Source organism: Pogona vitticeps, chromosome 8, assembly GCF_051106095.1.
Source record: "Pogona vitticeps strain Pit_001003342236 chromosome 8, PviZW2.1, whole genome shotgun sequence".
NCBI lineage: Eukaryota > Metazoa > Chordata > Lepidosauria > Squamata > Agamidae > Pogona > Pogona vitticeps.
The window spans coordinates 5,063,957-5,090,819 of record NC_135790.1 but is presented as its reverse complement, the minus strand read 5'-3'; the positions used below and the strand labels follow the sequence as shown (position 1 = coordinate 5,090,819).

General features: G+C 43.6%; 1 protein-coding gene across 4 annotated transcripts in view; it reads left to right on the top strand.

The window, feature by feature from the left end:
- Window positions 1–26,863, top strand: part of BIN3 (bridging integrator 3) — a 98,431-nt gene that overhangs the window by 50,308 nt on the left and 21,260 nt on the right. For all 4 annotated transcript variants that reach the window (XM_078379667.1, XM_072978926.2, XM_072978925.2 and 1 more), the window contains 4 exons: window positions 5,268–5,308; window positions 8,403–8,464; window positions 14,831–14,967; window positions 15,990–16,030. In XM_078379667.1, coding sequence (XP_078235793.1) covers window positions 5,268–5,308; window positions 8,403–8,464; window positions 14,831–14,967; window positions 15,990–16,030 — 281 coding nt within the window. The remainder of the gene's footprint in view (window positions 1–5,267; window positions 5,309–8,402; window positions 8,465–14,830; window positions 14,968–15,989; window positions 16,031–26,863) is intronic.

Sequence of the window (26,863 nt, the reverse complement as noted above, 5' to 3'; positions counted from 1 at the left end):
CTTTCCCAATTCTGAACCAATCAGTTGTTCCATATCCAGTTCTAACTGTTGCTTCCTGTCCCACATATAGATTTTTCAGGAGGCATATAAGGTGGTCAGGCACTCCCATTTCTTTAAGAACTTGCTATAGTTTGATGTGGTCGACACAATCAAAGGTTTTTGCGTAGTCAATGAAGATGTTGTTCTAGAACTCTCGGGCTTTCCCCATAATCCAGCGCATGTTAGCAATTTGGTCTCTAGTTCCTCTGCCCGTTCGGAATCCAGCTTGTACTTCTGGGAGTTCTCGGTCCACATACTGCTGAAGCCTACCTTGTAGGATTTTGAACATATAACTATGTGGCCACAAAGGTGTTTTTATGGCTTTATTCCTTGAAACATTGTTGTATGCAACAAATCTTCAGGTTTCCAAGCCTGCTGATACTGCCCTCTGGTGCGTGGATGATGTCTTTTTGACTATGTAATTTAATTTAATTAATTGATTTGATTTATTTATATGCTGCCTTTCTCCCAGAACTAGGACCCAAAGCAGCTTACATTACAGTTAAAAATTACTGAAATTAAAATACTGTAAGTACCAAGTATTGAAATAGAATGAAGCTCATTAGATTATTAAAGTACAGTTGAAAGCAAAACACATTAAAATATCTTAATTACAATATTAACAATAGATTGTCTTACAAAAGAGAACCAGCACATCAGCTAAAATCCTTTGTTTAGGAGGCTGCTAATTGCAGAAGGCCTGTCTAAATGAAAGGGTCTTTCCTTGCTGGATAGGCAGCAGCGAGGAAGCAAATTTCGCCCTCTTGAAGAAATGTGTTCATTGTTAGTATGTAGGATGAACATATTGTGTACATAATACCCTAATGTAGTAGTAAAGCTAGTGTGACATAGTGGCCAAGCTGTAATCTAGGAAGAAGTTGTTTAAAATTAAATTCTGTCCCTTAGGGTGGAAAAAAACCCAGTTGTATAAACCAAAGAGTTATAGTTGAAGCTGTTCCCTTCAGTGCAGAAATAAAGGCTTTGCGTATTTGTAGTTTTCGGCAGCTCCTAGAACTACCCAACTACTCTAAGGATTTCTGGGCGTTTTGTTTAAAATTCCAGTTATAATCTGCCTACAGAAACCTGTATATTGCAAGGTATGTTCACAAATCCTCTCCCCTGTAGCAGCTGTTGTGCAGCTAATTTTTTCCCTCCCATCATTGAAGTAGGGATGGTGAAGATGTGCAACTGCATGTTCCATCATCCCTCGTCATTGGCTGCACAAGCTAGACCTGGTAGGCATTGTAGTCCAACAACATCTGGAGGGGCACATATCACCCACTCCCAGTTCAGGACTTTTAAAGATAAGCATCAGCACCTAATGCTGAGCTCGGAAATAGAAGGGTAGCCATTTAGCATTTTCAGCAGAACCCTCGTTACTTTCTCTTTAAGGAAATGATTTGTTCCTGGACCTTCTCTGTGTTCATAAGCATGGCATGCACAGTGCTACATTTAAAGATACGGCAACCATCATTTCATTGCATCTGGGAGTTTAATGCTCTTTCACAGTTTAGTGCCTTGTTTGACTATAGATGCTTAGTTAATGGTAAATATTGGTAACGTTTCCCTCTTTATATCCAAGTATTGGCCTCCTGTTCAGTGTCGTCATTTTACCAGAGCCCTAGAATCGGAGCTTGAAAAATGTGAGACTTTGGCATTTGACTCTTGGAACCTCTCATCCAGGCCACTAAGTGTGGTGGCTAGACGATTCAGGGAGTTATCATGCAAAAACGAAACGCTTCTAGGTTCTGTTCAGGCAGTGGCCTTGTGCCAGAACAGTTTTGTCTGCCCTGACTATTCCGATGGTCACCCTCCAAGACAGTCTTTTGCAGTTGCTTATTATCTCCGGAAGCCTATAGCCTAAAGAGAAGAGGAACTCATTGCACGTCGTCTGCCTTCAAAGCCTGTGCTCCTTCCTCTACAGAGTTGCATCTTCTGCCAAACCCTGCGTGGTACAGCAACAGGGTGTTTGTGCTGCTTCCAGGGGAAGAGAAAAGGGAGAAAAGTGACAGAATTGGCTTAGAAAGGTAGAAGGGAATATAAGCAGGGGAGGAAACCGTTTGGATAGTTACCTCTATTAAAAATGAAGGATTGCATAGATTTCCTCTTCACTCTTTGGTTCGGGTACCAAGCAATAATTTTCAACATGTGCTAAAAATTGTGGTACCCAGCCTGCGCCAGCGTGGCTGCTTGAGCTGCCCGGCCTTGTAAGGCAACCAGGACAGTTAACACATGGGCATATAAATAGAAGTGACAATTCAGCCGCTATTTTTACCACCGGAAGAGCCATCGAAACGTAGGGTAGCTTTACTTTTTTGTGCTTGTTACCTGACCTGAATGCCTCAGCTGCTGTGGATTTTGGCAAGCCTGCTGCACAGGCAGTGGCAATGCAAACATCCTACACACTGTGATCCCAGCCCTATTCTGGGGAAGGACCATTTTGGGCCATGAGCAAACTTTTGTTGCTCGTACTTCCAACAGAGCTCCGGAAGGAGGTCGTTTCTGTAGTAGTGGACACAGAAGCAGACGGGCAACACCCACTGCGTGAGGCCAGCGCAACCCAAGTAGCCACTAGGCCGGGCTGCTTCTGGAAACTGCGAACTGGGATTATGATCAAGGAGATTGCCACAAAGCCAGGAGACCAGTTACATCTGCAGGCCTTTGCTTTGAAATGGTGACAGCCTCCTAGCAGTGTTAATTAAAAACCAAATGGGGATTTTAATTTGAAGCGTTCCAGTCTCTATTGGTCTCTGTTCTTGCTTCTGAGAATTTTGGTTCGATGCCTAGAGCAGCCCATGTGTGCTGGAATCCTACCTCTCCATTTTAATATTCTGGCTAATAGGCATGTGTAACTCCCCCCCCCCTTTTTTTTTTTTCCTAGGCATACTGGATTATACTGCTTTTGCTCTGGTGACAATAAAAACGTATTTTCACTTTTGGCTATGTAAGTGCAGTGCATTGATTGAAGGCATTTGCCTCCTCACTTCCTGATGTCCTGCCATAGACTCTGAAAAGTGTGCTGTATGTACAGATCTAGTTTGGCTTTGTAGCTCGTCTTATCCCTATAGAGCCTTCTGGGTATTGTGCAGCAGGTGGATTAGAAAGTGCTTTAGAAACAAACCAACAAAACAGTATTTGTGTATTGTAGCACTTCCCAAAAGCCTTGTGCAGATCCTTTGGTGAACCATAGAGATACCAGGAAAGATGCCGCTTGGCTTTCTAGCCAACTGCAGGTGAATCCGGTTCTCCTTTCTTCAAACAGCTCACAATGGTGTCTGAGCCATGGCTTGCCACCTCTCTCCCTTTTATCCCCACAACAACTCTGTGTGATTGAGAGGACATTGTGAAACAGATGGAGTTTTAGCAGAGAGGCTGGGAGCCTGTCCTTCTTAATAGAGACGTTGCGAAAATAGGCTCTTTAGTTTGTGCAGTTTAAATATATATATTTTTTCATGTTAAATGCAGTTCAGTGCTGATCTAGCTTCCCCTCTTGTAGTTTTGGGCTTATACTGCTTATGAAGATTCTCAGTGTGGTGTAGTGGGTTGAGTGACCGATCAGGACTCAGGGGGTCTGGATCTGATTCCCCGTTCAGCCACAGAAACTAGCTGTGGTGTGTGGAACTGGTGAAACAGCTCCTTAAATATATCATTTTGAAAGCCTGTTTACGGTCAAGTAGACCTTTGGTCTAGATGTGCGGAATAGAAATCCAATCCATCCATCCATCCATCCATCCATGCATCCGTGCATGCATCCATGCATGCATCCATGCATCCATGCATGCATACATCCATCCATCCATCCATCCATCCATCCATCCATCCATCCATCCATCCATCCATACATACATACATACATACATACATACATACATACATACATACATACATACATACATACATACATGTATGTTAGCTCCAACTTGACGGTATGCAACAAGAGCTTTATAAGAGTAGGAAGTGCTGTACTCTGGTATTCCGGTACTTGGAGTGAAATGCAGCTTATAAGATTTCAATGAAGACTCTCAAGAAGCTGCTTGCATTGATAGTTGTAGTTTCTGGAAAGTGGTTGGTTGTAGTCTGTCACAACCTAAAGACTGGTGGTCTTGGGCACCGTAAAAACTAACCACGTTCTATCTGTTACAAGCTTCTGTGAACTGTATCCAACTTCGTCAGGTGCATTTGATGCAGTGGGCTGCAGTCCACAGAAGCGTATGAGTCAAAGAGATGGCCTCTGGGCAACCTTGGAGGTGAATCCAAGGGAGTGACGTTTAATGATGAAGCGAAATGTGTGTGTATTATACAAGGCTGAAAAGTGAAAGTAAGTAAGAAAAAAAGAACGGAAAATAAATTCATGGGCATTTCTCACTCTACTAATACAGTAGGACCCCATATCTGCAGGATCAGTATTCACGGTTTTCCTTACCTGTGGTCTGAAAATATTTAAAAAAAAATTAAAAGAGAAATTCCAGAAGCATGCATTTCCACTGTGTGGTTACCAAGAGACCATGCAATGTATAGCATTCACTATTAGCTGAGGATTTGTGGCTTCAAAATGGTTTTTATTATCTTTTCCCCAATATCAAAAAATGGATCGTTCATTGAATTGCTACGTTCATCATTCAGCACTGAGCCTCCCAACATGTGGTTGTTGAGAATCTGAAAACTCTGCTACGGAGAGTGGTTTAAATATTAGGATTTTTTGCTTTAGTTTCTAGCTTTCAGAACTTTCCCCATGCATATGGGCTGGTATTTCTTTTCTGTAGATAACAGAGAGAGAATTCCTGGCAAGTAAGATTCTTGAGCAGAATTTGGGGTTACCTATTGTTATTTGTAAACTACCCTATTTCCCCGAAAATAAGCCCTATTATGATTTTTCAGGATGCTCATAATATAAGCCTTACCCCAAAAATAAGCCCTAGTTAAGTGAAAGCCCACCCTCCACCGTTGTGCAGCAACCAGAAGATGACACGACTGTATTTGAATAAACTAGATTGTACATGAAAAAAATAAAACATCCCCTGAAAATAAGTCCTAATGTGTGTGTGTGTGTATGTGTGTTTGGAACAAAAATTAATATAAGACCCTGTCTTATTTTCGGGGAAACACAGTAGTCTATTCTTGGATTATGTACAGTACTTAGAAATACAGGTGGTAGCTGTATTGTGTGGGCTTATGGGATGTTTTTAAAATTTATATTAGCTGACCAGGCTTCTCTTCCATTTATACAGGTCGAGAGGGATTTTGAACGGGAGTATGGAAAGCTTCAACAGTAAGTGTTCCTAACCAGCTTGTTAGAGTGGGTGTTTCTTCCCGATCTGTATTCTCCCTTATTCTTGCCTGAGTGTGTTCCCTCTTTTAGATCCTGCTCCATCCTGGATTCCCTTTGGCTTTATCCTTGCTGATCTCTTGCCGATTTTACCACTGCCTGTTTAGGGCTAAGGAGCATTCCACCAACCACAAAACTCCTGCCCAGAAGGCATTTAAGAGGGGTTCCAGTAAAGATGCAGATGCTGGAGAAACGATCGGCAACCATTGCATCTTCTCACCATCTCTGTGTTATGTGTATGAGTGATGTTCTCTTGTCAAGTGCACATGATGATCTGTGCACGGACATGTGAATGCCTTTCTCCCCAATAAGAGTGCCTTCCGTGTGGGAGTATTGTTATATGAAAGTCTGTCTCTCGCTTGTAACTGAGCCTCTCCTCGGTCTTTGGACGGCAAGTGGATTTGGTCCTTTTTCGGCGAGTCCCCTCCCTGCCTGCCTGGCTGTTCTTCCTGCAGCTGTCTTGCTGCAGTCCTAGACCTCAGCTTGTTCACATAAGCTTTTTACTCTTGCAAAGACGCCTTCACACCTAGTTTCATTCCTGAAAATATTTTCTGCCTCTCTGTTCCAGAGATTGGGAAGGTTCCTTTTTGAGTCTTCCGTTGTGGTCCAGAAAAAAAAAATTGGCCTGGAGATTCTGGAAGTGGGGAAATGTGGGAGGTGCAATCTGAAAAGACAGCTTTCCCGAGGCTTTCTGTCTTCTGAGTTTCCCCTCCCTTCCAATTGGGTATCCATTTGTTTTATGAGTAGTTGGTGGCCATTTACTTTTGTCTTCTGGGAAAGCACCAGAATGACAAGGGTAGGATCATTTAGTTGCAAAGACAGACGCTGTCTCCCAACTGATCTTTCCATATCTTAATATTTAGGCATGCCCATTTCTCTAATGATAATAAAAAGCAACATCAGTGCTTGCGCATGTGAAACAAAAGATATGTATGTTAGCTTGACCCATGCTTCAGGGTCAGGCATTTTCCACATGAAATTGAAAATGCTTTTGTTTTTGTTTTGTTGGCTTCTGAAACAGACTAACATTCAGTGTCATTTCTAGAATACAAGATACTACCTTTTTCCAGCTGTCACCAAACTGGCCAGCCTAAATTTTTCTGTTGTCCTTAGCTCTCATAGCTGACCGAAATACCAACCCAACAACATCTGAAAGGCCAGATGCTGGCTACCTAATTTTCATGGCCTAGCCTTTTATGAGACTTCCAAATAGACGTCTTTTCTGGGGGAGTCTCCCTTCACCCACAAGGCTCCACGCTAAGAAAGTACCTGCTGTTTACATTTCCAAGAAGGCTAGACCTGGCAAAAGGTTCCCGTCATAAAAATCTATTTCATGGTGTATCGGCAGATGCCAAAGTACCGTGTTTCCCCATAAATATGGTAGGGTCTTATATTAATTTTTGCTCTAAAAAATGCATTATGGCTTATTTTCAAGGGATGTTTTATTTTTTGCATCTACAACCATCTACATTTATTCAAAGACAGTCCTGTCATCTTCTGGTTGCTGCACAAGTGTGGAAGGTGGGTTTTCACCTAACTGGGGCTTATTTTGAGGGTAGGGTTTATATTACGAGCATCCTGAAAAATCATACTAGGGCTTATTTTCAGGTTAGGTCTTATTTTTGGGGAAACAGGGTAATCAGGTTTGTTGTATTTAATACACAGAGCCAGAGGCATTGACATAAGAGGCATTAGTGTGACAGATACAGTAGTGCCTCGCTTAACGATTACCTCGTTAAATGACGAATCTGCTTGACGATGGGGTTTTTGCAATCGCTATAGCCATCGCAAAACGATGTTTTAATGGGAGAAAATCGCTTTACGATGATCAGTTCCCTGCTTCGGGAACAGATTTTTCGCTTAACGCTGGTTTAAAAACAGCTGATCTGTGGCTCTCAATATGGCCGCCCACTGTGCAAAATGGCTCCCTGCTGTTTTTAGGATGGATTTTTCGCAAGACAGGCGCCAGAAAATGGCCGCCCTGTGGAGGATCTTCGCTGGACGATTAGGTATTTAGCCCATTGGAACGCATTGAGCGGTTTTCAATGCGTTTCAGTGGGGTTTTTTTGCCCGCTTGACGACTATTTTGCTCCACAGCAATTTCGCTGGAACGGATTAATTTTGTCAAGCGAGGCACCACTGTACGTAGAAATCAGTTTGGGTTTAAAATGAAGAATCCTGGTGGAAACAGCAGCCAGAGCTTGGGGAAGGTGTATTTGTACTGTAGATCCCAGAATCCCCTAGTTGCCACAGCCATGGCCATGTTGGATTGGCGCTGCATTCCATAAAGGTCCTTTTCCAACAACGGTCTAAACCACATGTTCTGATGACTGTTGTCTTTGTGCCCCCTTGTTAGCTTCTTGAAGGTATCCGCTTGGCCGAAGCAGAATGTTTTGTTACATAAACTTTTGACCTGCCTTAGCAGTGCTCTTCCATTCATAGATTTTAAACCATTGAGAAACCGAAGGAAGACAGAGAAGGAAGAAAAGGGAAGGGAAAAACCTTAGCTAGGATTTGTGAGCGTATTGCACGCTGATATCGTTTTGATAGCCACATCTCTGCAGTAACCTCTAAGATTGATCTGTTGACTATCGGTTTGTTCAGTGTTGTCCGCTATGTTTCGTTATATAAGCCTTCTTCAGCCTGATAAGTAACTCCACAAAAGATGTTAGCCTTATAAAAATGGTTGCTAGCCTTCCTGCCTTCAAACCACCACCACCCACCCCCCTGTTATGAATTCTTCATGACATATAAATGAGAATATTCTCAAGAGGGGAAAAAAGACTTCCTTTTTATAACAGCGCAACACACCCAGTTACTTGGTGTTGATACTTTCTTGACAAGGGAAGCCAAAGATGATTGTTAATGTTTCATGTCACTCTCCAGCCTTCTCAGTGGTGGGTCCGGCTGCCCCATTGCTCTTCCTCTTCTTCTCCTTCCTAGTCGTATGCAAACTGCCTTACAAGCAGGAATGCTTTCGTTATACTCTTCTTTTTTCTTTTTAAAATCAAAACAAAACTCGATGTGCTGTTTTTAGGTTGGAAGATCAGACAAAGAAGCTTCAGAAGGACATGAAGAAAAGTACAGATGCAGACTTAGGTGGGTAATGTTGGGTGCATTAAGTAGGAATAAAACCCTTTGCATGCATTTGCACTGGACACATCGTGTGGGGGTGGCATGGTTCCCCACAGTTCCTTAAATCCCTCTAGAGTCATCATGTCTTCTTTTAAACTGTGGTGTACCAGTGAATTAGTGTGAATGAGTAGCAAATCTTTTTTTTATTGATTTGTAAGGAAAAAAAAATACCCAAGCAGTTCCTGACTAATGCTTCATTTAGGTCGGTTTTGCTAGGAACTAGTGATAAGCGTAGGAAGCAATGAGCAAGTTGGCTGTCTCTGTTTCTCTTTCTTTTTACTGGCACAGCTGTTTACTTCGGGGTTTTGAAAAGGAAACATCTGGCCTCCAGGTGTTCATTTTCTTCTGCTCAGCCTCATCATGCTGTGCTACTACTAGCTTCTTCAGTAGTAAGTCCATTCAACCACATCTCATACTATAAGACTTAAACAAACATGGATAAGACGAGACTAAACAACGTGAAGGAGATTGGAGAAGATTATTATTTTCTCCAGTCACTGAGTGTGGCTTTCAGAATCCCTAAAGTGGTTGCCAATATTTTGTCAGGAATCAAAATGAAACTTTCCTCCAGGAATCTGTCCAAATCCACTTTTAAAGGCATCTAGGCCAGATGCCATCACCACATCCTGTGGCAAGGAGTTCCACAGACTAACAACACGCTGGGTAAAGAAAGATTTTCTTTTGTCTGTTCTCACTCTCCCAACACTCAATTGGAGTGGATGTCCCCTGGTTCTGGTGTTGCGTGAGAGGGAAAAGAGCTTCACTCTATCCACTTTATCCATCCCCTGCATAATTTTATATACATCTCAGTCATGTCCCCCCTCAGGCACCTTTTCTCTACACTAAAGAGCCCTAAATACTTTTACCTTTGCCCATAAGGGAGGTGCTCTAGCCCAGTAATTATTTTAGTCGCTGTCTTCTGCACCTTTTCCAGTTCCACTATGTCTTTTTTGAGGTACGGCGACCAGAACTGTGCGCAGTGCTCCGGATGTGGCCGTACCAGCATTTTGCACAATGGCATTATAACGTTGGCTGTTTTATTTCCATTCCCCTTTTTAATGATACCTAGCATGGAATTAGCCTTCTTCAGTTCCGCCTCACACTGGGTTGACACTTTCATCAAGCTGTCCACCAGCACATCAAGATCTCTTTCCTGATCCATCACGGACAGCTCAGAACCCATTAGCTGATAAATAAAGTTTTGATTTTTTTTTTTTTTTTTTTGCTCCAGTGTGCATTACTTTACATTTTCTTATATTGAAATGCATTTGCCATTTTGCCGCCCATTCTCCAAGTTTGGAGAGATCCTTCTGGAGCTCTTCACGATCCCTTCTGGTCTTCACCACCAGGAAAAGTTTCATGTCATCTGCAAACTTGGCCACCTCACTGCTTATCCCTCTCTCCAGGTAATTGATGAACAGGTTGAAAAGCACCGGTCCAGGATAGATCCCTGGGACATACCGCTTTTCATCTCTCGCCATTGTGAAAATTGCCCATTGACACCTACTCTCTGCTTCCTGGTTTTCAACCAATTCTCAGTCCATAAGAGGACCTGCCCTCTTATCGCCTGACTGTGGAGTTTTCTCAGCAGCCTTTGGTGAGGGACTGTGTCAAACACCTTCTGAAAAGCCAGATAGACCATATCCACAGGTTCGCCCACATCCACATGCCTGTTGACATTTTCAAAGAATTCTAAAGGTTTGTGAAGCAAGACTTACCCTTACAGAAGCCATGCTGATTTCCCCTCAGTAAGGCTTGTTCTTATGTATTATTTTTTGTGACGAGAATGTAGCATAATGTTTAATTCCGATTTCTTTTTGCTTGAATATATGCAGCAGGACTGGCAGGGAAGAAACTAAGGCCTGTACAGAAGTGGTAACAAATGTGGTGAATCCTTTCTGACGGGAACTATATTTCCTCCAGTAATCTGCTGGGAGCCTGGTATCAGAAATGGCCAGGGTCACTTCATTCTCTTTTGCCTTTCCCCCTCTCTTCCTTCTTTCCAGTATCCACCTCTCACAAATCTGTGGCTACAAGGAGTGCTGCTTGTATACCACTCTGTAGTGCTTAAAACTCTCTCTGGGTAGTTTACAGTTTAATTATGTAGACTACTCATTGCCCCAGGAGGGAGCTGGGTACTCAATTTACCAACCTCAGAAGAATGAGTGGTTGAATCAATCTTGAGCCAGCTACCTGAGCCCAGGATCAAACTCAGGTTGTGAGCAGAGTCTTCACTGCAATACTGCACTTTAACCACTGTGCCACGAGACTCTTAAAGCACACATGTTGCAGATTTGAAATAAACAACAGATTTTTTTAAAAAAAAAGGTCCTCTGGTTTGGCTGTTGTTGAGATTCCCCTAGTAATATTTTCCTTGCAGAGAATTCTTCTCTCCTCTCCTTTTAGTGGGTGTTTTTATATAGATCACTTCAAGCCCCAAAGGATCTGTAGGAGGACTCTCCCCTTCCCTTCAGCTACATGGCATTGTCACAGATTAGCTCAGACTTTGTCCAGATAATTGGAGATGATTTTGCATTTAAAGATATGTCAGCTTGAATTATGACATGAGAGTGGCTATTTCCCCCCCCATGCCCCCCCCAAATTGGTGAGTGGAAACTGAAACAAAACTCAAACCTGATTGAATGGGGTTAGGCCGTTTTAATTGTTCAATGCCTCTGAAGGATAACTCCCCTCCCTCCTAGCTTCCCATCCAACTAGGGGAGGTGAAGATGCCACTCAAGCAGGCTTCTGCCTCTTCCAGTGCTGGCGGAATCGCTGTTGCCTCTTCCCCCATCCCATATAATCTTCCTGTTGCCTTTCAGTGAGGAAGGGTCGGTCATTTATGGAGCCCCAGGTATCCAGTCAGGCTTGATCAGCCATAGAGCTTCTCTCCTGCTTTCCCTCCAGGGTCTAATTAAGTCCTGGGTGCATACCTAGCAGTGCAGTGTCCACCTGTCTCATTAGCAACATCAGAGCGTGGACTTGCCTTTTGGGCTACGGCTGCTAGGATTTCCCATCCAGGATGGCCAGTCCTAGGACTGGCTGGTGAGTTCCACAAGTTGTAGTTTAAAAAAAAAAAGAGAGAGAGAAAGTAACCTTTTCCAAGTTGTGGGCATCATACACAAGAGAAAATGCCAGGGCTGTGCCTGATTTATGAATCTGAGAAGCCCAGCGCTGCGCTTTCCTGTACAGACAGTGGCCGTTGCCCTGTTGTTCTTTTTCACAAGTCCTCATCTGGAAACATCTCTCTTGTGGTTCTTTGCTTCCTTTCACAAGTTTGTTTGATTATCGTCTTTCTTTAGTTCTTAGATTCCTTTTTTTTTTAATTTTTTGAAAAGGAATTATTCTTGAAAGTAGTTTCCAAGTTTCAGAGGTCAGTTCCAAATAACTCATCCCATGAATCATTGCTATAAAGTGCAGGTTTGAATCTGTTTGATGAATTTTTCTGTATGCTTCTTATGTCAGTATAAACGTTTTTCTTGTGTTCAAAATCAGTTTTACCTTCATTTGCTGAATTAAAGGCAGAAAAAAAGGAATTTTTCCTTTGATGACAATATGCTCAGAACTTAGACTTCCTTTGCAGTCTGATTAACCTCAGTAGAAATGCTATTTATACTGATTTCATTTTATAGGCCACCTTTCCTCCAAGAAACTCGAGTAGTATCCATCATTTTCTTTCCCAGTTCACATCCCAAAAATGTTGACTGTGAAATGAGAACAAGTGGGATATCAATCATATTGTTTTCTTCCTGTGAACAGGCTGAAAGACGATTTTTTCCTTTGTTTGTGGCCATTTTTACTTTAAAAGATAGATGGCATATAGATTTGCCTTCCGAGGATGCGACTACCTCGTGCTCTAGAAGATGTTGGCAGTAGTTTTGTTGAGAGTAAAGTTATCGTTTAACATGCACCAATGGGGTCAATGTGACATCATACATAACAAATTAGGCAAAGAGGGTTTTTCACATGAAAAAGGCGAAGATGAGCAACAGGACATCAGCTGGTGCCAGTCAAGAACATCACGTCTAGGATTCGTGCCCAAGTTCAAGGAGCCACTCTGCTCTTGAACTCTGCAATTTTGGTTCCTGGGTTGGCTCTTCTCCTGTCCTTAGTCTAGTGCATTCCTTGTGGCTCAAAGGGAAAGAATCTGAGATCCTCTGGGTGACGTTGGACTAAGCTCTGATCATCCTTGGCCACTGGCCACCCTGGCTGACTGGAAGCTGGAGCTCTACAACATTTGGGAGTCCCACAGATTCCCCAGTTGAAAGGTGTGGTGCTACTGTAGCAACAGAATCCTAGATGCATTTTCTTGGCCATTAATCCATACTGTGGGACTTACCCCTAGGTAAGTGTGCACGGGAATCTTTGCTTTACCTTCATTATCTTGTCACAGCTGCCACAGGATAATTTTTGCAAAGCTACTGAAAAGCCACAAAAGCTTAATAGGCTGTGATTGTTTCATTTTGAAAGCACTGCAGTGCTTAACAGCCCTGAGAAAAAAAGGCAAGCTGTGTCTAGCCACCCATATGCCTCTTCTAGAGAGAACCTTACTCATCCAGTATTATAAATGGTGCATTTAAACAGTATGGACTTGATTATATATGAGCTATTATCTCGCTGTTTACACAAATTCATTAATAGCTCTTCTTCCAAGCCATCGGTTATTGTTCCTGGAAGGTTTCTCATTAGCATTTTAGGCATTCTGGAGTGTCTGCGCTTCGTGTTTCACTTTGTTCAAATAGACATGAGCTAATGAATGAGTTCCTGAAAAACCTATTTCCTTGATCCACCAGTAGAACATATTGGATGGTTCTGGCCTTGTAACGGTAAATTTTTGGTTGAAATCTCAGTTCTGGTCACTCTGAGCAGTGATCCTCTCAGTTCTGCACAGTTATAGTTGCTTATCTTCTAGAATGGTTATGAGAGTAAATGCATGTAGCGTGTTGCTTCCTGGAAAGGGTTATGATAGGTTGGGCAATGGCCAGCCATTGTGGGGCTAAGAAGCTGAGCTCTGAATCAGAACATCCTCAGTTCATATTATGTGTCTTCATGGAGTCTCTTGGTGATCTAGGCAAGAGATTTTTCTCTCCTAGTTCCACAAACAGGAGAACAGCATTAGACCTCTTGCTGTCAGTTGCCTGACCCTTTAGCGGCCAGTGGTCCCCAACTTGGGCCTCCAGATGTTCTTGGACTTCATCTCCCAGAAGCCTTCACCACCACCTCTGCTGGCCAGGGTTTCTGGGAGTTGAAGTCCAAGAACATCTTGGAGGCCCAAGGTTGGGGACCCCAGCCATGAGGAGGAGCTTGTGAATGTTCACTTCCATTTGACATTGATTGTAGTTTACTTTGTTTAAACCCATCTGTGGTTAACCAGTAATGGAAACAAGATCACTTGAAATTGAGATTTATACACCCTACATGTTTCCCTTAACCATGCCACCATTAGTAATAGTATGACATCCGGTTGAATCCAATTTATAGCAATTCTCAATTGCAATTTAGGTTGATTTACCAGTCTCTCCTTCTGGTGGTAGTCTGGGACTATACAGCTTGTCCGGGGAGGGGGGAGATGCCCACAGGTAGTAGACCCTCTTCACCCTTTCTTCCACACTTTTTGTGGCTTCTGTTGGTTGTCCTCTTCCATACTGACCGTTCCTGGCTTCATAGCTAAGTGCTCCAGACCAGTGAGTGGTAGCAGTTAGTTTAAGCTGCCATGCCACATATGGGAGCAGAAACATTTGACTTCCTTGTAGCTGTGCCAGCGAAGGGCAGCGGAGGTGGGAGCACAAAAATACAAGGCTTTAGCTATGGCTCATTATTTTTAGTTTCTTTTCGATTCTCTGACCTTTGTTGCGTGTAGTAGCAGGCAGGTTGTATTTAAATGCCGCATATGTATTGTAGGAATATCTCCTTATTATTGAAACAATCAAGTTTCATTTTTTTTTACCCATAAGCTTACTAAGACTATTTGTGTAATCATTGTACTCAGCTTCTTTTACACCTTGCCATTAATATCAAAGTGTTATCGTGGCTCCAGCTGTATGTAAAACACGCCAAACAAAGCACTATCTTCCCCAGTGACTCAGCCCATTCCAAATACGCTGAGTAACAGTTCTGTCAGGATGCAAACAAGACTGTGAGCAAGTCATGGAGAAAGTTTGTATTCATCAAATAAGCACCATTGCGAAATGAATTGCTGAGGGAAATGACAGCGGCGTTCAGTGCGCCCTTGTGCCTCTTGATAGCACCCTTCCCGTATGTGTGGACCATGATAGCTCTTGATCACCAGCAAACTTCCTTTGTTTCTCTTTGCTTCTGTCCTGATGATAGCCATGTCAAAGTCTTCTGTGAAAATTTCATCTGACCTACTGTCCAATCCACTCTGTGAGCAAGACCCCAAATTCCTAGAGATGGTTATGGCCTTGGATACAGCCATGAAGAGGATGGATTCTTTTAATCAAGAGAAGGTAAATTTCAGGGTGTGTGGGGGGGGGAACAGAGAGGGCACCTGGGAATAGAGATCGAATCCTGTTTGTGCTTGTCTCAGAAGTCTTCTCAGGTCTATGTATGTTGTTGTCGGAAACGTACCAGCTCCATATCAGAGGATATAAAAATCTATCATGCTGCATTTTGTAGAATTTGCTATCCAACTGTGGGGCGTACATTTCAGATTTCTTCTTTAAATAACCGAGGGTAGAGATGGGCACGAACCTCAGATAGGGTGTGGCGCAGCACCCCCACAGGTATTCTGCAGGCGCTGTGCACTGCCCTCCCCTCCTTCCTCTGGGCGATGACCCATTCACTTCCCTCCTCCGTCTCGTCCGGGAGCCGCCCATCGAGACGAGGAGGCAGGGCAGGCGAACCTGTGGGGCTGCTTTGGAGTGGACGATCACCCAGAGGAGGTGCAAGATGGAAGTGTGCTGCTGCTGATGATGATGATGAGTGAGCGATTGCCCAGAGGAAGGAGGAGCATGATTAGCATCTGAATTTCCTAAGCCTAGCCAAGTGGAAATGATGGTGCATATTCCATGTGTGTCCTTTGTCACTGTATATACAGTCCTCTTTCTAACGACCAGCTCAGGTGAGAGCGCTAATGGAAAAGGAACCCAAATGGACCCACTAGCAAACAGGAGGGGGATTCCCGAAGTCTCCAGGTGTACTCCTTCCCGCAACTCATTAAAAACAACAAGAAGAGCACAGAAATCCAAAGGAAGAAATCTCCTTCCCAAATCACCAAATAAACATTTAACATTCTCCCTGGCCACAGCATGTTGAGTGTCACTTGGAAATAGAAGACGAGAGAGGGAATGGGCAATTGAAATTAGTGACCTGGAGATGGGGAGTAGCTGGCTGGCATGAGCCCTGAATGGGAGCAGTCCTGTTCGGAAGACGAGGGAAAATCTCAACAATTTGTTGCAGGTTTCACTTGCAGTTCAAATTGTCCGTCCCGCCACGTCTTGTTAACAAACTCTTCTTCTCTTCCGGACAGGTGAACCAAATCCAAAAGACCGTCATAGAGCCCTTGAAAAAGTAAGTAGCAGTGTTTCTGCAACAGCAATTGCTCTTTCAGTCCTGATGGAAAAAGCATGATGTAACATGGGGGCGAGTAATATGTGTACCCCCTCGAGGAACGGTGGTTCAGGCCCACGAAGGCGTGTGAAGTTCTGCAAATCCCAACTTGCATTTGGGAAAAGAAAAACCCAACCCTGAATTTCTAGCCTTCATCACTAGAGAGGAAAGACTGAAAATACAAAGTCAAAACATTCTAAAACATTAGAGGTAATTATAGTAAGAATCCCACACACCAGTATTTCAGCTTTGAAAACTACTTTATCAGTATGTCAAAACCTGTTATTTTTTGTTGCTCTGGGGGCCCGAATCCCAACCTTTTTCCTATGGGGCTAACCATTTCAAAATGAAAAACATGTGGCCGGATTTACCAACAGTGCCTAATTCATGTAAGCTGTAGAACTCTGTTGCAGAATTTTGATAATCTTGGAGCAGGTTTTGACTTTGTATAGACACAGCTCTGCAACACACCTGTTCAAGTTTATGTTGGCTTGGGACCCGATCGGTAGATTTTGCTATCCTGGTGGGTAGACTGAGGGGGACAGGGCTGGACCATACTCTGGGATCGTAAGACTCCTGTCATCTTTATATTAAAAGAAGCCCCTCCCTTCCTGAGGCTGATAAAATGTAAAGGTGTTCTATTTAAAAACCCATTTTCACCCAGCAGTACATCTAACCCTGTAGACATACTTTTATCTTGTAAGTCTGTGAGCATTTTCCTATATTTTAAGTCTCATTAGCATTTACTGGAGCTATAAGCAAGCATCACAAACTCCTTAAATGTTTAAGAAGAATTTCCATTACTGCAACCAAATGAGTTCATCTTTGCATTTACTTCTTTATTACGGGGAAGTAGTATGAGAGAGAATAAAATGACTTTAATAAGACAGTGAGTGAGGCAAATTGCTCAGTAACAACTTTATTTTACACCTGACATTTTTGTTGTCTCTAATCTCAAGCGGGAAACTAAAATAACAGTCTTAAGCTGTTAGTATGGTTGCCCTGTGCTTGTATCATTAAGCAAAGCTAGTGCAGTATCTCAGTTCTGGAACAACTGTGTGCGAGCGCTCTGCCATGCCCCTCCGTCCTCCCATTTACACCAGAGGTGGAAAAGGGGTGGCCCTTCAAATGTTTTTGAATTGCAACTTTCAGAAGCCCTAACAGCCTAGGCCAGCGATGAGAGATGATGGAAATTGCAGCCCCACAATGTTTATTAAAATTTATTAAAGAGAGACACCTTTGTTGCAGAAGAGTTCAGTAATCAGGTTAGGGAACCACTCTCTTTGATTTCTGGTCTGCTAGTTCCTCTCGCTAGTCTCTCTAGTTCCGTTTCTCTTTTTCCCCTGCATCTTTCATTGGACTGGCTGTTCCATGGTGGTGCTTCTTTCGCCAAAGTATTTTCCCTTTTTAATCCAGTGTGTATTAGGAGTCATAAACGAAGGCACAACAGTTGAGCAGACTCATGCAAGGAGTGCCACATTGGCTGAAATCCTGTTATGCAATTATACAAAAGTCGTTTAGAGACAAATGGGCATAAGTTCGGAAATCTCCATAGACTTTTGTTTGTTTGTTTGTTTGTTTGTTTGTTTGTTTGATTTATACCCCGCCATATCTGGACTACCACACCACTCAAGTCATGTTACGTGGCATGCAACAGATAATGTCTGTGGAGATTTCTTAGCTTACAGCAGTTTGCCTCTACAATTTACACCTTTTGCTTAACTCTGCAACAGGATTTCAGCCAATATGTGTCAAGTGCAGAAATATGTATCATTCATATTAATTTTTTGTATTGAAGGAGCTATTGTGTTATGTAGACTAAAATGTGGGGTGGCAAGTCAAAGTAAGGAAAACTGCTTGATGAGGTTCTATGCTTGCTGGCTGCCACCTGCAGATAGAGTATGCTGGGCTCATGCTGAACTCTGATCCAATAAGCATTGGTCTATGGCTTCCACCTAATTGGAATGTTGAGCCAGTGGAAAATTAGGATGTTTGAAAGGGTAGTTCTGTGCTTCCTTTCAACTTTTGTACTGATTGAGAAATGAAATTTTTCCTTATGTATCAAAGCTGGAACTCATTTGAGACTGAAAAAAGGCACTTATTTGTTTATTTATTTATTCGATTTTTATGCCACCTGTCTGGCTGTCAATGCCACTCTGGGCGGTTTACCTTAATGCCCGCTGTGAAATGGACATTTTTCCAGCAGAGTGTATATCAATGAAATTCTTTGCATTTGTCTTCCAGATTTTTTTCTCTTTAAAACAAATGCATCATAGTCATCTCTCCTACACATAATAAATCTGTACCATGTCACCAGGGAGCGATAAACCATGTGCCAGTGGAAAGCCCAAGTCAACCTAGTAATGTTTCAGTGGATGCAGCATTGGAATGAAGCATGGCAAGGCTATGTTGGTGCAAAGGTTTAGATTAATTGTTTTGTATTAGAGGGTTCAAGACCCCCATTGTCCCATTTTGAGGGGGGAGGGTTGCAAAAAAGTTGGGGCATTGTGCCTCCAGGAGGAACTGTTCTCCTCTAAAACAAGGCATGGGCCCACCCTGTACTTGGGGCATTTATGGGGAAACCCAGGAATTTGAGAGAGGGGCTGCTGCACCTTTGTGCCACCTCCCCAATTCCTACCTCCTTCGAGTTCCCAGCACCCAAAGCAAGGCCAAATGATCAGGGAGAAGAGCCTGGGAAAGTTTTTCAGGGGTAAAGCAGGAGGTGAGGAGGTGTTGCGCCTGCACACAAAGCTGCCTATTAAATTAGCCCTGCAAGCGGGAGCATTTCGGAACATATAAGTAGCTGGGGGGGGGGGGAATACACGTTACTTGCCAATGCAGACCATCCTCATTTTAATGGACTTTGCAGCTGCTAGGTGAAGTAGATCGCATGCTGTTCTCATTTTACTCCCACTGAGGTTGTGAATCCACACTGGATCCTCTGCTGATCTGGGAGGCTTAAATACTAACAAGGTGGTCTCAGACCTGCAGTTTAGCCTGTAGACTCCAGAAGATTTGAAACGGAAGCCCTGACTGCTTATCCTTTAAAGGTGGGGTCAGTTTCTTCGCGCCATGCTTGGCCGCTCCATTTCTCGTGCTCCCCAGTTTCCTTGCCCTCGATTTCCCCCATTCTGAACCCCCCCCTTCATTCCTTTGCTTCTCTCTGTCTTTGCGGTTTTGCAGGCTGAGTGCAGCTGCAGCTTTTATTTTAAATGCATGTCTACGTATGATCTGTTTCACACTCGAGTTGGCTGCACTTTAGGGTGAACCTGGATGGTTCCTCTTCCCCCGCTACATTTGTGCATGTGAAGCAGGGAGCCAAGGGAGGGAAAGAGGGAGAGTATATGCATATGGATTCCAGTACATTTTTGAAAGAGCCGTGGGATCCGTTTATGTATTAATGAGAAGCACCATAGGCATTCAAGCTTATGCCCTCCTCCCTTCATCCTGATCTAGGAGTTCTCCAGTAACATATCTTAGAGATTAATGAAAACTGCCTTGGGATTCGTTCAGTTGTTTCCTGTTAGGTATCGCTTTCCCAGAGGAGATCATCCTCCGTTGCCTCTCCCAGACTCGCCTTGACCTAGAAATGGGCTTTGATTCTAACAGCTGCACTTCATTATTCCCCCTTCAGTGGTGGTCCTTACAGTTTATTAGCTAAAACATAGATAAATTCAACCCAGGCAATTATCCTTAGTAGGAATATACTGTAATCAAAGTCACATGCAAGGAGAAAGCTCCCTGTTCTCTCTTCGTGCAGCAGAAGAAAAAAGCTTCAGGAGGTGCTTGGCCGCTCTGTGGCAGGTTGTAAGCAGTTCCCTTCTGACTCAAGGGGGTGGGCATCGGGATCTTTATCTTTCCTACGTTACCAAGATTAGAAGTCATTTCATTGCTTTTATTTTTTATTTCATTTAAGAATCCCCTGTGGGGAAATTGCTCGGGGTTAATTTCAGTTCACTTCTGTTTTAAGCGAGAATGTTGTGTTCTCGGTTTATGGGTTGGGCAGAGGATGACTGAGCAAGGTTGGAAATTTCACCTCAGATCCAGTTCAGTGAAAAGTCAGCGGCAGGCTAGTTTATGCTGCCGACTCCAGTTCCTCCCTCATCCTCTGATGGCACGGGTCAGGTGCACTAGCTGTACCCATGGTGGGTGATGGCGCTCTGTGCGTTGGTCCTGGTGGGGGCTTGTTTTGTATGGGCAAGCCAACGGGAAGAAACCGTTAACTACCCTTGGATCCTTGTAGCTGGCAAAACATTCACGTGCTAGTGTTAAGTGAGAATGTCAGTTAGTGGCATTTAGCACGGTGCTTCTCATACCAAATGGATGCCCTTTCTCTCAGTTTGCACCTCCAGAGAATCTTGCGTCCTATTCAGCCAAGCTTTCAGTTATCGGGATAAGTTAGTTAGCAAAACCTCCATGCGTAACAGACACCTCTGTGGTATCTTGAATCTTCTGGAGATGAATACGACTGTGGCTGTCCACAAACATGATTGCTGGTGCGGTTAGTGGACCAAATGATGTATAAGGACTTCTGGGAAATCTGCATTCAAATCCCCACTTGGCTACAGAAACTGTCTGTGGGGTAGGCAGTGGCAAAACCTCTGATTAAATTATCTTGCCTACCTTGAAAACTCAAATACGCTGAAGGGAACTGCTTCTAGGCTTCTGTGTCCCTGAGGTGCCCGAGAGAGAGAGAGGAATCTAGAGCACTCTTTTCCCGGCCAGGAGGTATTGCAACTAACTCTTCTGGCACAAATAGGGAGGGCCAAGGGGCCAAGGCAGCTGAATGCTTGACACAGTTGGCAATTTTTCCTGGCTGTAGGCTGCATTGGCCTGCGTGGGCAGAATATGTACCAGGCCTGAGGCTGGAGTGATAGTCCTGGTTCAGTGGTAACTGTGGGAGTCAAGAACATCAGGCTTAAAATAAGATACTCTGCCACAGGAATTTACCTTTGTGAAGACCAGCAGGAGGAGGAGGGAAGAGGTGATGCTAGTCCAGGGGACAGTGCCATGCCAGACCCATCTGGGAAGCCCTGAGAACAAGAGGCAGTGGAGGGACCGTAGGCGGGAGGTGGATTTGGTGATGTGACTGCTCTCTTGATACTTCTGCCCAGTGTCGTTCTTAAGTTGCCCCTTAAACAGGACCTAGAAGCCTTTGGCTGTCGTTTGTTACAGAAACTACACCATCTCGGCGCAGGAGCGAGTGTCTTGGTAGGGTTCCACAACAGATGAAAACCAAGGGTGTGTTTAAAAAAAAAAATCCCCACTTCTATAGTTGTGTGACCAAGCTCTATAAAGCGCTTATTTTTCCAGGCCGGCTCATTCCACTCACTTATTTTACCACTAGCCCCTCATAGCCTTTATTGAGGATTAGAGGTTGTACTTGCACATAGGTGGTGTGCGCTTCTATAAACTTCTTTTCCCTTCCTCTCTGCAACCCCATAAATCTCATCAGTTAATCGCACGGTCTCAGTCTTTGAATCTTTCTCTGACAGTGAAAGCAGATCACCCCGCCTTACGGCTCAGGATGGCGGGGGGGGGGGTGGAACTGGGGACCGGAAACAGCAAAAGCCTCTTTCATGTCCTTACAGTCCTCTAATGAGGATTTCATACACAGAGTTAGCCACATGGCATCGTTCCCCTCTCTCTCCCCCCCCTCCTTCCATGCCGCCCACCCGAGTAACTCCCATTTCCTCACACTCCCTCTTCTGAGGGCTCTTAGTCTTAAATCCCTGGTTCCCATTGGTCTGAATTGTCATGTTATTTTCTGTTGTAGTTGGAAATGATGGTTTTAATTTCCCCTTCCTGGTGGGTGGACAGGCCTGAGACGGACGGACGTGTGGGCATGGATTGTGGAATGGCAGGCATTCCTGAATGGGAGCCCAAGTGCTTTGGCCGAGCTCTGCCCCAACCGGTCTCTCTCGCACCCTTTCCTTCTTCCCATGTTCCTTCCCTCCCCCCCCCCGCCGCCCTTCTTGTGTTGCCTTTCCAGACAGAGTCGCTGTTTTATTCTTTCCTTGATTTCTCTCCTTTCTTCCTTCCCCCACCCCAAATTCTGTGTCTTTTCTCCCCTCCTCTTCTCTCGTGTCCTGCTTTGATTCCTTTCAGTTGCCTTTTGAGGTGACGCAGATCCTCGCTTTCCTTTGATACTCTTTTTAGCATCCACGAGACTGCTGGGGCTTGTTACGCCCCTGCACTATCTGTTTTATTGCCCTTCTTTGTTAGTAATGTTGGAAGGGAGGGGGGGGGAATTCCTGGTCCAGGATCACAGGTACCCAATATGGACTTCTTTTGGGCCAACTTGAAAGAGTAGGTGAACAGTTTCTCCCAAAAAAGCCGGACTTCTCTACTTCTGTGTGCACGTGGTGGTGGATATGATGATAAATATTCATTTCTACTTTGGAACCGTGATGGCCACATGGAGAAAGCAAACCAACTATGTTTTTAAGGGTTGTTGTTGTTGTTGTTTTGTATTGGTCAGAGATGATCACCTTTTCTATTAAGGAATAACAAAAGTATGGAACGTGCGCCATTCCTGGGAAACAGTACCTGGCATATTGTCCCCAGCCTTTCTCGGCAGCGGAAAAGCACAGGCTGTGCCTCATACACGCCGTGTGTGTGTGTGTGTGTGCGCGCAGCTTGACAGCAGCGTCTCAAACCTGCTGCAGAAAGCTTGGAAGACTCTGTGACAAAACGTTTCTGAGGCAGGCGGAGTATTGTCAAGGAAGTCTCTGAGTAAAGTCGCGGTGGGAGCCGGCTAAGATAATGATGGTAATTAACCTTAACTCAGCCCCTTGTGTTTTGAAAGTGTCGGGAGACGGTTAGGCAGGCGAGAGATTCCCCACTTGTGCTTTCACTGTTCTTATCCCTGTTTTTAAAAGAAGTAGAAAATGCCTTGCCAGGTGTCATTAGCCATCCTGGGTAACGACCCTCACTCGCATGGCAGTGGTTCCAGACCCTTTCTTAAGACCTTGCTCCCTACTTAAATGAAGCATGATACATATATGTAGATGTATATACATATTCAGCATTTGGAATCAAACCGTTTCTTCATCTAGATGTTGTGGACTCCAAGCATTCCTTAACATTGGATAGGATGATTGAAGGGTGACGGAAGTTACAATCCAACAACGTGTTGAGGGATGCATTTCTTCACCGGTGGGTCTAGACTAGCCTTGCCTGACTTGGGGGTTGATGTCTCTCCAAGGTTTTATATCCTTCCCAGTCTCCTTACCCGTTTGTCTTAACCTGAGCAACTTGCGGGCTGCAAGCTGACCTGAGTGAGTCACGTCAGGTGGTGGCATGCCAGGAGCAAAAGGAAAACTCTTCCCTCTGCCTGCTTGCCATTGTCCAAACGGACCGGGGCCAAAGCTTTACTTCACTGATTTGCTGTCTGTCTTTGTAGCATGACCGATTCTCAGCTGGTTATTCCAATAATACTTGGCCCACGGAAACCTTGGGACCACAGTAGTATGCATATAAGGGTAGCCAAACAGACCTTGCTATATGCAATTTGTTTTTTAAGCTTCTGCTCTTGCAATGAGGATTCCCTCAAAGTTCAGAATTGCCTAGATAGTTGGGTGAAAAGAAGTCCCACGATAACAGGGATGAACAATTGGGCGCTGTAAGGCTCTGCCATGGCTGTTGTCTTCTTCCTCCCGCCTGCAGTAATGTGATGGGGGTGGTGTCCTTCTCTTTCTGTTTGAGGTGGCGGAAGAGATTTCACCAGCGCTGGCCTTGGTGTTCTACCATTGCCTAGACTGTAGTCACATCCCCTTCAGTAAGGACAAAAGCTGAGTCTCTCCAAGAAGGAAAGGACCTGTTTTGTCCTTAAGGCAGTCCACTGGCCAGTGCACCAGCAGAATCCGCAACCTGTCTCACTGGACCAACCCCAGAGAGTATCTGAATCCAGCACAAACACACACACAGAGAAAGAGTCTGGAAAGGGAAATAGATTGCCTATACAGTACATGACAGCAACACCCACTCCCTGTCCCTCTAGACTATTTTGGTGCTATAGTACATACCCAGGTGAGCAAAACTGGGAAGAGGTGCTGCATGCCTATTTATGAGCATATCCACATGCGTGTTTGTTCAAAGAACTGCCAATAGGTACCAATACTAATTGGTGATATTCATTGTTAACCTAGTAAAGGTATTGCAAGCTCCAATTAATGAATTAATCAACTAGAGTCATAGTTGATTGTGCACTGTGACCTAGTTTTAATTGGCAGAATCTAGTTTTAATTTGCTAGTCCTGTTTTATTTAGTGTGTTTTTTAGTTCTGCTGTTTACCATGAATGGGGGGATTGAAGAAAATGTTAAGGGTTACTTTTTCTTTCAACAGTGGTTTTGTTTATCAAGTCATAGGTTTAAATGCCTACTTTCAGTCTCTGAGAGACTTTGGCAAATTACAGATAGATTTGCATGTAGTCACTTGATTTGTGAAAAAAGATAAATAATGAACTATTACCCTGTTTCCCCCAAAATAAGACCTAACCTGAAAATAAGCCCTAGTATGATTTTTCAGGATCCTCGTAATATAAGCCCTACCCCAAAAATAAGGCCCAGTTAAGTGAAACCCCACCCTCCACCCTTGTGCAGCAACCAGATGACATGGCTGTATCTGAATAAATGTAGATTGTTGTACATGAGCAAAAAAAAACATCCCCTGAAAATGAGCCCTAATGTGTTTTTGGAGCAAAAATTAATATTTTCAGGGAAACACGGTAATTAATGAACTAAAGCAACTTTAGTTCTGATTTCATTGCTCCAAACAAGCCATTCTAAATTTGATCACAATATATGTTATCCTGTGGTATGTAAACAAAGTCATTGTTTATTGAAGTACTTGAGACTCCTCCTCTTAGTTCCCTCTATGGTCCCTACGTTTAATTTATTTACACACATTATGATTGTGTAAAAAAAAAAGTACCCCTGATTCTCAGTACATTAGAGCAAATTCGTACCAGTACGTTTAAACATTGTAGATAGCTAGTCTTCTCCCACAGAAGAGTTTCTCTTCTAAGATAAGCCTGCCCCATTAATCATCTAAAAACAAAGTATGCTTGGGTGTTTTGCTTTGAAGCCATAGCTTTCATTAGATGGAAACTGAATGGAGTAAGATTCATTACTCTGGGGGAGGCTTTCATGTCCGGGGGAATTGGCTCTCCTGATTTCACTCTTCTCCTCAATGAGACCAATGGACGACTGTGAGAAGCCCTTTTGGCTGGAGAGCCCTGGCAGTAATGGGTCGGTGGCAGTCACTGTGTCACGGATGGAACAGGGGAGAAAGAGAGTTTCCATTTTCAAGTAACAGACTTGTCAGGCAGGTTGACTAGTTAATGAATACAGCAGCGGTGGGAATCCTGAGGCTGCTTTTATCTTTCCCGGGCCATTGTCTCTCAATCCTCATCCTTTAATTATGGGAAGCTGAAGGGAGGCTGCAGACATGGAGAGAAATGGCAATATTATTTATAATTCAGAATATCTTTTAAAGTCTTGCACTTCCCCCCTCCAAGGTTAAAATGGCACCCCAGGCAGAATTGCTGGTACATTTCTCCTCAATTCTAGCAGGAGGGAGACTGTAGTTCTGTATTTTCTTTTAGCCATTCCCAGGAAGCTATCTAGCTACCCATACCTGTTGTTTTGTAGTTATTCTACACTTTCTCCTTTCCCTGCGAAGAAGTTCCAAAGCGGTGGCAGGAAAGGGTTATAGCTTTCTTTAAACTCAGGAAACATATTTTGGGGGCGGTTTCGAACTTTACATTTAAAGTTTAAAGCAAACTTTCACCATTACATTGATGGGATTAGAAGTGATGCCTTCTAAGGTAAGGGCTACCATTTACAATTTGGAGACCAGGAATAATTGTATCCCTGTCTTTCTTGTGACTCTCTTGAAATGGTTGTCTCTAATGAGCTTAGTTCTTTCTGCGCAGAGTCCCCTGCACCAAAAGAGAGGAACTTAACCTTCCGTTTTTACATGGGGTAGAAGTTGAGGTAGAAGAAGGAAATAATCAATGTTTTGAGTAAGGTCCGTGCATGGTGATCTGTACTCTCAGTTTCTTTGCTAATTTTGATATAGTTTGAACCAAAACTTTTCACTCTACACTGACAATGGTTTCTCCGATGGGAATATGCATATCCTTAAGGAAATAAAATTTTAAAAAAGCTAAAAAAAAGCCTTTCCTCCTAGGCAACTTGGAAGGAAGGAAGAGGTTAAGTGCAGGATGAATGGAAACAAATGTTGCTTGTTGTGTATTTTAATATTTCATTAGAATGTGGACTGTCTCCAGCATTTCTTTCAATGAAAAGATGTTATCATAACACTGCTGGAGACAAAGTGGTTCGGCCTAAGGGTCCTGAGACAAAATTTCCTTTCTTTCTTTAGGATACATGTATGATAGGGTTAGCTACTGGTTGATGCCCAGTTTCACACAGATAGAAAGGGCTATACGACAATCATAAAGGATAAACTGTTCGATTTTTCTAGTACTTAAGAAGACTGTTACTAGCTCTGTTCAAATTGGAGGAACGGCGTGTTTAGCCTGGGCAAGATTAAGAATAGTACGATAGCACTCTTCAAATACTTGTAGTTTCATTAAAGAGAAGAGAGGGCAGAACTAAATTAGGTGGGCTTAGATTACAAGTGCAGATTTCAGTGGAACATCATGAGAAATGGGTCAGTGGTTTGAGCCGTTTAACAACTAAAACATAAGGGTGGCTTGTCCATCGCTGGAGGATTGCCTGCCTTCAGCAGGAGATGGGACCTAAATGGTCTACTGGCCCCTTACC